At 67.9% G+C, this 10545-nt stretch overlaps 3 protein-coding genes across 3 annotated transcripts; 1 reads left to right on the top strand and 2 right to left on the bottom strand.

The window, feature by feature from the left end:
* The first annotated feature begins 2453 nt into the window (after window positions 1-2453).
* Window positions 2454-3029, top strand: EMIHUDRAFT_362363 (hypothetical protein). The gene has a single exon (XM_005789018.1). It carries the CDS (start codon window positions 2495-2497, stop codon window positions 2966-2968), a length of 474 nt encoding a protein of 157 aa, XP_005789075.1. The 5' UTR covers window positions 2454-2494; the 3' UTR covers window positions 2969-3029.
* A 1201-nt stretch (window positions 3030-4230) lies between these two features.
* On the bottom strand, window positions 4231-5644 carry EMIHUDRAFT_429145 (hypothetical protein; the record flags this gene model as incomplete). Its single annotated transcript, XM_005789017.1, has 7 exons — window positions 5562-5644; window positions 5210-5468; window positions 5077-5132; window positions 4924-4974; window positions 4637-4852; window positions 4362-4456; window positions 4231-4294 (listed from the first exon to the last, which is right to left on the bottom strand). Coding segments are annotated over exons 1-7 (801 nt in total), but the record flags the coding sequence as incomplete, so codon positions are not given.
* Window positions 5645-5985: 341 nt separating this feature from the next.
* EMIHUDRAFT_455017 (hypothetical protein) lies at window positions 5986-8618 on the bottom strand (the record flags this gene model as incomplete). Its single annotated transcript, XM_005789016.1, has 11 exons — window positions 5986-6051; window positions 6203-6253; window positions 6448-6537; window positions 6611-6729; window positions 6803-6936; window positions 7007-7074; window positions 7283-7356; window positions 7430-7487; window positions 7567-7712; window positions 7777-7950; window positions 8132-8618. Coding segments are annotated over 11 exons (1467 nt in total), but the record flags the coding sequence as incomplete, so codon positions are not given.
* Between the last annotated feature and the right edge of the window lie 1927 nt (window positions 8619-10545).

The raw sequence follows: 10545 nt of genomic DNA, 5'->3' as shown, positions 1-10545 counted from the left end.
ACGAATAGAATGTGTCCACATCGACAGAGAATACCGCTTCTGTCGCAAAGGCGCGCGGAGAAAAGCGCTCTGAGAGCCGATTTTCAACTTTATCATAGTGCACGGTGCACCTGAGCAGCGGTGCTCCGGCCGCGCCCACACGTTCCACCAAATCATCCCCCGCAAAAACATTCAATCGTAGTTCGGCGACAAGCTCACAGCCACACAGAGTCTCCAGCTGTTTCATCACGCACTTCGTCGGAGCATGGAATGAAGAGATCACCACGGATACTGTACCCATACAGCACAAGGCTGAGGGTACCTCTCGAGGAGGATCGGCCTGAAACTTGGGCGCTAAGGCGCATCGTTCTTTCGCACCAAGCGAGCAGGCTACAAGTACAAGTACAAACTTTAAATATTATACGGAAAGAATTAAAAAGTCGGCCTGTACCGCTCGAAATTCTTTTCCTGATGATGTCCACCCTGCCGCGCCGCCGCTCGAGCCGCCTCGCCCCCGCCGCCACCGCCGTTCCCCCGCCAGAGACGCCGCCGCCCGCCCGCCTCCTCGACCTCCCCACGGAGCTCCTCGTGCGCGCCCTCTCTCGCTGCGACCCCGCCAACATCGCTCGCGTCGCGGCCGTCTCGCTGCTCTTTTACGCCTCGCTCGCGGTAGAGGCCATCCGCTTGTGGGCGCAAGAGCGCGGCTTCGAGCTGCCGGCGCAGCCAGAGGGCGAGGGCTGCGCCGTGCGGTGGCTGTGCTTCGCTGCGCTGCTGCGCGAGGCCAACCCGCCGGCGAGGGCGGCGGCGGGCGAACGGCACAGCGTCTTCATCGACGGCGAGGGGCGGCTCTCGTCGTGCGGCTCGGCTGCGCATTGGCAGCCAGGCCTCCTCGGTCACGGCGAGGGCGTGACGCAGCTCAAGACGCCGACCCGCCTCCCTTCTCCGCTGGGCGGGGAGCATGCCGTGAGCGTGTCGGCTGGAATGTCTCACAGCCTCGCCACCACCGCTGACGGAGCCGTCTGGAGCTGGGGCGGTGGAGACGTTGGCCAGTTGGGTCACGGCGACGAGCAGAACCAGCTGCTGGCCAAGAAGAAAGAGGCCTTTGCTGGACAGCGCGTCGTCGCCGTGTCGGCTGGAGAGTACCACAGCCTCGCCATCATCGCGGACGGTGCTGTCTGGAGCTGGGGCTTTGGATACCACGGCCAGCTGGGCCACGGCGACCAGCAGATCCAGCTGCTGCCGAAGCAGATCGAGGCCTTTGCTGGGCTGCGCGTCGTCGCCGTGTCGGCTGGAGCAGCCCACAGCCTCGCCATCACCGCCGACGGCGCCCTCTGGAGCTGGGGCTATGGAGACTCTGGCCGGTTGGGCCACGGCGACGAGCAGGACCAGCTGCTGCCGAAGAAAGTCGAGGCCTTTGTTGGGCCGCACGTCGTCGCCGTGTCGGCTGGAGCAGCCCACAGCCTCGCCCTCACCGCCGACGGCAGCGTCTGGAGCTGGGGCTGGGGAGCCTCTGGCCGGCTGGGCCACGGCGACGAGCAGAACCAGCTGCTGCTGCCGAAGAAGATCGAGGCCTTTGCTGGACAGCGCGTCGTCGCGGTCTCGGCTGGGCTGTACCACAGCGGCGCCCTCACCGCCGGCGGCGCCCTCTGGAGCTGGGGCAATGGAGCCTGGGGCCGGCTGGGCCACGGCGACGGGCAGAACCAGCTATTGCCCAAAAAGATCGAGGCGTTGGCGGGGCGGCGCGTCGTCACCCTGTCGGCTGGAGGCGGGCACAGCATCGCCAGCACCGCCGACGGCGCCGTGTTCACCTGGGGCAAGGGTGAAAGCGGCTGCCTTGGCCACGGGGAGGACCTGTCGGACCAGCTGCTGCCCAAGAAGATCGAGGCGTGGGCGCCGGGGCAGTGAGGTATCGGGGGGCTCTGACAGCGGGCCGTTTAGTGGCTCAGCTGCACTAATCGAAGAAAGTGAGGAGCTTGTTGGAGTCGATCAGCCCGCGCGGTGTGCGGCGGGGTGTGAGAGCATGTGTGCGGGGGCGCGTCGTGTCGTACCCGGGTATATTCACGCGCACTCTTCTGTTTTCGCGAGGGAGATGATCGACGCGCCCACGCCATCCCTGCTCTCGCCGGAGTCGGCCGACAAGGCGCGCGAGGCCTCCTCCAGTCACGGCGCGTGCACATCCAGCACCGCCCTGCCTCGTCGTCTCGTCAAGTGGGGAAGTCTCCTCCTCATGCTGCTCGCGCTCTTCGCTGTCCTCGACGCTCAGCGCATCGGTCCGTTCTGCGACGACGGAGCCTCGGCGCTGCCGCCCTCTGGCGGGAGGATGAACCTCATCCTCATGCGGCACGCTCAGTCCGAGAACAACGAGCTGCCGTGGTGGAATAAGGTGCTTCTGCGGATGAAGCGCGACCCGATGCTTACCAAAAAAGGCATGGCGGAGGCGGAGGCCGCCGCAGCCGCGCTCACAGCGCTCGGCGTCGCTCCGCACCTCGTCCTCTCGTCATATCTGATGCGCGCCATGGAGACTGCGGCGGTCGCCTTTGGCACGCGTGTCACGGTCGCGCCGTTCCTCTCCGAACACAAGTACTTTGACTCTGACTTTCTCTCCCCCGGCTCCTGCCCGCTGCCTCGCGATGAGCAGCGTGCCGCCCTCGCCGGCGCTGGATTCGACGTCGACGAGCAGTTCGACTGGTCGTACGTCGGCGGCTCCAACGACGCCGTCGGCCCGGGCGAGTGGGAGGCGTTCGTCGCCTGGCTGTGGGAGCATCCCGAGGTGCAGCAGCTCTACGCGGCGCACGGAGATGAGACGACGGTGGCCGTGGTGACGCACGGCAACTACTTGAGGCTCGGAGTGCTGCCTTGCGGCTACAGCCACCCGAAAAACACGCAGGCCTACGCAGTCAGGCTGCAGAAGCCAGCCGCCTCGACGCTTGCCGAGGGGGAGGCGGATGTGAGGGAGGTGACAGTCCTGTACGAGCCCCGACCAGGGTAGCGCAGCTCGCGGTGGCTCTCTGGCTTTTTCATATACTCTCATTGTCTGTGGCTTATATATCATAATCCCGCGCCACGCAACAGAGAGTCAGAGATATGAGACAGGTCGGAGAGAGAGAAATCACGCACACATCCAGGTCGTGTCGGGCCCCGCGCCATCGGCCATCTCGCGCGTTCGGCTACTAGAGAAACGGAGAGTGAACGCCGCGCGTGATGCGCCCGCTGGTCCCTCAGCCCAGATCCCTTGAACGGCCGTCGTGGCAACCTCCACGCGCCTCCACGCCTCCACGCCCCGGCCGCGCTAGTCCACCTCCTCGATCGGGAGAGCCGTGCCGCCGTTCGCCTTCCCCTTGCTCTTCTTGGCGCTGCCCCGCCCGCTGCTGCTGCCGCCCTTGGCCTTGGCGGCCTTCCCCTTGCCGCCCTTGCCGCCGCCCTTGCCGCCGCCCTTGCCGCCCGGCGACATGCCGCCCTCCTCGTCGAACTTGAACTGCGCCACCAGCGCCTCGCCCTCCGCCCGCCGCCCGACGCCGACCAGGATGGCGGCGAGCAGGTCGACCGACGAGAGCGTGAAGGGGTGCTGCGGGCCGAGCGCGCCGAGGAAGCCCGCCTGCGCCTCGCGCGCGAGCGGCTCCGCCTCGGCGTCCTTGCCCTGCGAGTGGAGAAGGTCGCAGAGGATGTTGAGCGAGGTGAGCGTGTTGCGAGGCACCTTGTCGCCCGCCTCGTGCGAGCGCCACGCGGCGAGCACCTGGGCGAGAGAGGAGGAGGGGGGGCGGGGGGGCGTCTACACGCACGCAGTCTAAGTTGGGGAGGGGGTTCTCAACTCGACTCCTCTCGACTCCTCTCGACGCATCTCGGCTCGTCCCAACGCATCTCGGCGCATCTCTGCTCATCTCCGCCTCCCGCGCGAGTGGCTCCGCCTCGGCGAGCTTCTCCTGCGCGCGCAGCACGCCCGCGAGGTGCGTGATGCCTGCCGCGCCGCGACGGGGGGGCGGGGGCAGTGGTCAGCGGGCGGCTGGCGGGTGGGCGGAGGGCGGAGGGCGGAGGGCGGCTGGCGGGTGGGCGGAGGGCGGAGGGCGGCGCGCCGATGAGGGTCTCGGGGTGCGAGTCTCCCAGCGCCGCGCGGCAGGCGGAGACGGAGTCGCGCTGTATCTCCTCCGCCTCGGAGGCGCGGCCCAAGTCCATCAGCACGCGCGCGCGCTCCGAGACGTACGAGAGAGTCGACGGGTGCGTCGAGCCGAGCCCGCGCGCAAAGCCGGCGGCCGCGTTGGCGTAGAGTGGCTCCGCCTCGCGCAAGCAGCGCAAGTGCGCCGCCTCGTCCTGGATGTACCTACAGGAAGGCTCCACCAAGCTTCAGAGAAGCTTCTTGCAAGTGCGCCGCCTCGTCCTGGATGTACTTTGAGACGTCGACCAAGCACGCGGCGAGGTTGCCGGCGCACTTGAGCGTGTCGGGGTGGCCGTCGCCGAGCACCTCCCGCGAGCCAGCCAGCGCCTGCAGCACCGCTCCCGGAAGGCTCACGGAAACTTCGCGGAGAGCACTGGCCGTGTGAGGTGGGCACATCCCGGCTGCACCCCGTGAGTTGGGAGGTGTCCGGGAGGTGTCTGGGAGGTGTCCGGGAGGTGTCCGGGAGGTGTCCGGGAGGTGTCAGGGAGGGTCAGGGGTGGCTCGCGCCTCGCGGCAGAGCGGCTCCGCCTCCTCGAAGGCGCGCGGGTCGAGGTGGCCGAGCTGCATGAGCATGTCCGCGAGGTTGGAGATGGAGGCGAGCGTGTGCGGGTGCCGGTTGCCAAGCACCTCGCGGCAGCCCGCCAGCGCCTCCCGCTTGAGCGGCTCCGCCTCGCGCAACATGTTTGTGTTGCCGCTCGAGCGGCCGAGGTCGGAGAGCAGCACCTACTCTCGGGCGAGCCTCGGCTCGACCTTGGGCGAGCCTCGCGAGGGCGGCCGAGGCGAGAGGGCGGCGCCGCGAGGTTGTTGACCGAGAGGAGCGTGTCCGGGTGCCGGTCGCCGAGCACCTGGGGCATGGCATGGACGTGTCATGGACGTGGCACGGACGTGGCCGAGCTGTCGGAGGGAGCGGCCGAGGGGAGGGAGCGGCCGAGGGGAGGGAGGTGCGCCTGCCGCTTGACGGCGAGGGACTCGCGCTTTAGCGGCAGCGCCTCGTCGAGCTTGCCTGGAGGAGGGGCTCGAGGAGAGGCGTCACGGGGAAAGGCCCGGGAGGGGCCGTGGCGAGGCGCTCGTCGGGCTGGCCGATGTCGGAGAGCAGCTGCGAGAGGGTGTCGAGCGCGGTGACGGTGTCGGGGTGGTTGTCGCCTCGCGCCTCGCGGCAGCCCTCGAGCTTCAGGCGAGAGAACGGCTCCGCCTCCTCGAGCTTGCCTTGCTGGTGCAGCAGCAGCGCCAGGTTGTTGACGCCGTCGAGAGTGTCGGCGTGCTTGAGGCCGAGCGCCGCGCGGCGAGCCTCGTACTGCTCACGCAGCAGCGGCTCGGCCGCCTCCAGCTCGCCATGCTCCTGCAGCGGCGAGGGCCAGGGGCGGTGACCCCTCTCCACGGACCAGGCGGGTGCCCCCGCCGCCATCCACGGAGCCGAGGCGGGCGAGCAGGCCTGCAGCAGCGAGGCGACCCGCTCGAGCAGCCGCGAGAGGCCGCGCTCCTCTGTCGGCATCTCGTCGAGGGCCGCGCGCGCCTGCGGTTAGGGGGAGGTTGGACTAGCTGACTGGTGGCTGAGACGCCATGGTGTCTGGTGTCTGGTGTCTGGTGTCTGGTGTCTGGTGACGGGTGTCTGGTGACGGGTGGCTGCTGGCGGGTGGCTGCTCCCCGCGCCTCTCCCAGCAGCCACTTGTGGATGGCCTGGATGAGGCGCGAGCCAAACTCGTCGCCGCCGCCCTCCCAGCCGCGGTCGATGCCGCGCTCGACCTTGGCCCTGAGGTCCTCTGCGCTGCAGCCCGCCTCGGCCTTGCGCCAGCCGCCCTCCGCCTAGGAAGTGTCTAGGAAGTGTCTAGGAAATGTCTAGGAAGTGCCTCCGCCTTGCGCCAGCCGCCCTCCGCCTTTCGGTCCCACGCCGACACAACTTCGTCCATCCGCCCGAGCAGCGCCTGGGAGGAGTGGGGACGTGTCAGGGACGCGTCAGGGACGCGCATTCGTCCGCCACGCCGCGGGCAGCCGCGACTTTTTTCTCTCTCTCTCCTCTCCCTCTCTCTGGCTGAATCTCGGCGAATCTCGGCGAATCTCGGCGAGTCTCGGCGCCTCGCGCAGCCGCGCCGCCTCCGCCTCGGAGCAGACCACTGAGAGCGGCACCTGAGCAGCGACGTGTCTCGGACGTGTCTCGGACGTGTCTCGGACGTGTCTCGGACGTGTCTCGGACGTGTCTCGGACGTGTCTCGGACGTGTCGCCAGCGTGCGCTGGTCGAGCGGGCGGACAGGAGGGAGGACCCACCTCGGCGGCGAGGGCGGTGGACACATCTCTCTCCATATCTCCCCATATCTCGCACCTCGGCGGCGAGGGCGGTGTGCAGCTGCCAGACGCACCATCCGTGCGTGAGTGCGCGCGGCTCCTCCCACGGCTGGAAGAGCACCGCCGCCTATTCCTCGCTCCCACGCCGCGCTCATCCCGACGCCCCTCCCCCCGCTGCTCTCGGTCAGAGCGCGCCGCGCCTTCCCGATGCTCTTGACGCCCTCCCGGAACGGGCCTTGCCACCACGAGAGAGGCCACGCCTCGGCGGGCGGCGCGTGGAAGTTTGTGCAAAACGGAGACAGCCACAGGTACGCGTCGCCTAGCGCAACGAAAGGGCCGGCCGCTGGAGAAGAGGAGGCGGGACCCGACCACCAGCCACGGGGCCGCGTCGCCGGGGCTGTCGGTGGAGGCGGCGTGTCGCTCCGCCGCCGCGAGGACGGCGTCGAGAGGCTCCGCGTCGGCGGCGATGAGGAAGAGAGTCGCCGGCGCCGCGAGGGGCCGCCCCGCCTCGTCCTCCGCCCCGAGCCTGCACACGCGCCGGGCTTGCCTGTCGGCTGGGGTCGCGTCTTGGGCGGGGGAGGCAGTGGCCGTGGCGCCTGTGCAGCGCGCGGGCGAGCGAGAGGCCGCACTCGCAGGTGAGCGGCTCGACGATGGCGTGCCTCGCCTGGTCTCGGCTCCGCCTCGGCTCCGCCTCGGCTCCGCCTCGGCTCTCTCTCGGCTGCCTCTCGGCTGCATCTCGGCTATCTCTCGGCAACATCTCGGCTATCTCTCGGCTGCATCTCGGCTATCTCTCGGCAACATCTCGGCTATCTCTCGGCAACATCTCGGCTATCTCTCGGCTGCATCTCGGCTATCTCTCGGCTGCATCTCGCCTCCGCCACCGTCAGCCCGCTGACGAGGTGCGCGTGCGCCGACGAGAAGGAGCGCAGCGCCGCCACCGAGACACCTGCAGGCCAGAGGCAGAGCAAAGGTCCGGAGGGGAGGGGCGAGAGACGCCGCCGCCGCCACCGCCTCCGCGCCGAGGGTGTCGAGCGGCGGGAGCGGAGACACGTTCCTCGCGTGGAGGGAGATTGGCTCCTGACGGATCACTCCTCCCGCTGGTTAGGAACCAGCTCGAGGTCTCCGGCTGCTGGGCAAAAGGTTGAGATTTGCTCTCCTTTCCGCCCTCCAAGCGCACGCCGAGCCTACCCGCCTCGTTGGCCGCGCGCAGCACCGTCCCGAACTTGCCGTTCAGCTCCGGCTTCGACACCACCCCTCCCACCCGCACCACCGCCCCCGTCTGCAGCCGCTGCTCGCCCTCGCCTAGGAAGTGTCCTCGAAGTGTCTACGAAGTGTCTACGAAGTGTCTGCAGCTGCTCGCCCTCGCCGCCGCCGCAGCCGCCCTCGCCGCCGCCGACAGCGCGCGGCGAGGCGGCGGCGCCGAAGGAGGGAACGTCGCGCCAGCCGATGCGGGCCACCTCGGCCACCCGCGGCGCCGCGCGCACCGCCTCGATCCACCGCCTCCGCTGCTCCTCCCACGCTTCTCCTCCCGTCTCCCAACCTGCGCACCGGGGCAGAGGGGGCGGCGCGGCTAGAGCCCTCTGCGCCGGATCGAGGGGCGTCGGAGAGTGCGGTGCGGAGAGGGGGGGCGCGCGGCCCGGAGCGCTGCGTGTCCCAAAAGCGTGGCCCGCCTAGCCAGGCCGAGAGAGGCGGACGCGCGTGCTCCATCTACTCTCGGCCGCCGACGGCGTCGCCTCCGAGCAGCCGCACGCGCAGCCGGCGGGTGCCGTCCGGCGTGGCGGAGGTGAGGAGGAAGCCGTGGTCGAGCAGCTTGACCTCGGTCGCCGTCGTCACCGGGTACCCCTTGAGCAGCTCGGGCATCCCGCGCGCCGCGCCAAACACTCCGCCCGGCGGCTTGGGCGGCAGCTCGAGCCGCATCGTCTGCACCTCAAACATGTTCTTGCCAGCCTTGGCCTCCTGCTTGGCCTTGGACTCCTGGTAGAGCTCGAGGCACACCGACGCGGCGAAGAGCGCCGCCAGCGCCAGGATCGCAGACACCACCCGGAAGATGGCGCTCGCGTCCTCCGACGGCATGAGGAAGGCGGCGACGGCGACGGCCGCCGCCGTCAGCATCTCCTGAGCGCCGCGCTGCCGCCCGGCCGTCGGCTTGCTCGCCGCCGGCTTGGACGCCGACGTGCCGCCGGCCGCCTCGGACGGCTGGGTCGCCATCGTCTTGGCACGGGGTGTGCGGTGGTGTCAGGCAGCGCCTCACACGTCACACCACAGGGTTCGGGCTCCTACGCAGATAGGGGGTCTGCACCGACTCGCACCAAAACGCCCTACCTACCTACCTATTGCGGGCGCCAATCGCCAGGCTCCGTGCCCCACCTACCTACCTATTCCCAGGCCGCGCAGCGAAGCGAAAAAATACCCGTTAGCCCTCTGTCTGTGAATAGGCTCCCAGCCGGCTTGTACCCTGCAGGTACCGCGGTGCGCGCCGCTCGCGAGCCCGTGGCGAGGCGTCGGACGGCCCTGTTCGCGGCTAAACGCGCCGTCTCCCGTGCGTTGGCCTGCACAAGCTTTTCCGGCAAACAAAAAGGAAAACAGAGCTCAGAGGGTCCCCAGCACTTTGCGTTTCCGGAAATTTCCAGGGAAAACAGAGGGTGTTTGGTGCTCCATTCTGGAAACTCGCGAGTTTCCCTGAGTCTGAGAGCTGGTCTGGGGCAAAATCTGAGGCAAAATTGAGGAAATCGGCACGATACCCAGGCGGTCGCAGGGTATTTTCCAGGTATTACCCGGGGTTTTCCAGGTATACCCGCAAAATCCCCGGTATTTTGCCGATTTGGCTGATTTTGGGCCCAAACCAGCCTCAGACTCGGCTCAGAGCCCGGAAAATTTGATGGTTTCCCCGGGAAAACAGAGAGGGAAAAAGAGGGTGCTGTAGAGAAAAAAGGAAAGGAAAAGAGACGGGGTGCGAGAGGAAAAGCTTGTTCAGCCTAACCCGTGCGAGCGAAGCGGTCCCCCCCCCCCCCCCCCGCCCCCCCACACACACCTGCCTGACACACACACACCACCACCTACCTACCTATTGCGGGGCCCTCTGGGGCGGTCAAAACCGGACCTACCTACCTATTGCATAGGGTCTAACCGTGGGGAACAGACCCCCTATCTGGGTAGGAGCCGGAACCCTGGGGTCGGCAGGAAAAGAATTTGCTCGCTGTCGTACGTCATCCATCCCCTCTACAATCCCCTCTAATGAGGTGAATGAAGTCAAGCTCTGGACGCCCCTCCTCAAGACCTCCTCGGCGGGCGTTGGCAACGCCTCGAGCGGCGGCACGCCCGCCTCCGTTGGCCACTCCTACGCCTTCGGCAACACCGAAGAGAAGGCCCGCCGCCTAAACATGGGCTGCAAGGCGCGCGGGCAGCCCGGCCAACCCTTCGACCACAAGAACGGCCACGGCTACGTCAAGGCGCATCGCGGTTTCTACCACGACGCGATCTTTGTCAAGCGCAACAACTTCAACCTGCTGCTCCACGAGACGTTCGGCGGCGGCTTCTCGCCCACCGCCGTTCTCAAGCTGCGCCGCCTCGCGCGCAAAGTCGCGCGCGGCAGCGTCGACCGCACGGCCTACTCGCCCAAGTACTCGCTCTCTTTTATGTCCCACCATGCAGAGCGAGGGCCCAACTTGAGAATCGTGCTTTTTGGGTTGGGTTGGGTTGTTGGGTTGGGTTGGGTTGTTCCGCGTGAGGTTGGGTCGTCGGCGCGAAGGGTGAGGTCTCGACCGCCGCCGCTCACGCCAGCGGACGGCCACTGCCGGTGTTTTTGGCTTCGCCACCGTCCAAGGCGTGCGCCATGCGCTCGCCGGCATCGAGCGAGCAACGTGATCGACCGAGCGGCTTGCTGTGTGGCCGCCTTCTTGTGGCTCTCGTCGAGAGCGTTTTGCGTCCCGGCGGGTGGGAGAATGTGTGTCGTTGATGTGTCACTGTGTGCGTCACATCGATGTGGATAACAAGCACGGTCGATCCGTCAAAGCGATACACTCGTTCCTATCACGCTGGAAGGCTTGCACGGAGCTCTGTGCCGGCACACAGAAGAGCCGTGCGGCAAGAAGAGCTCGATGGGGAGCGAGAACTGCCAGAGGTGCTCACCCAGGTT

This window comes from Emiliania huxleyi, assembly GCF_000372725.1.
Source record: "Emiliania huxleyi CCMP1516 chromosome Unknown EMIHUscaffold_130, whole genome shotgun sequence".
NCBI lineage: Eukaryota > Haptophyta > Isochrysidales > Noelaerhabdaceae > Emiliania > Emiliania huxleyi.
This window is presented reverse-complemented; position numbering and strand designations above follow the sequence as displayed.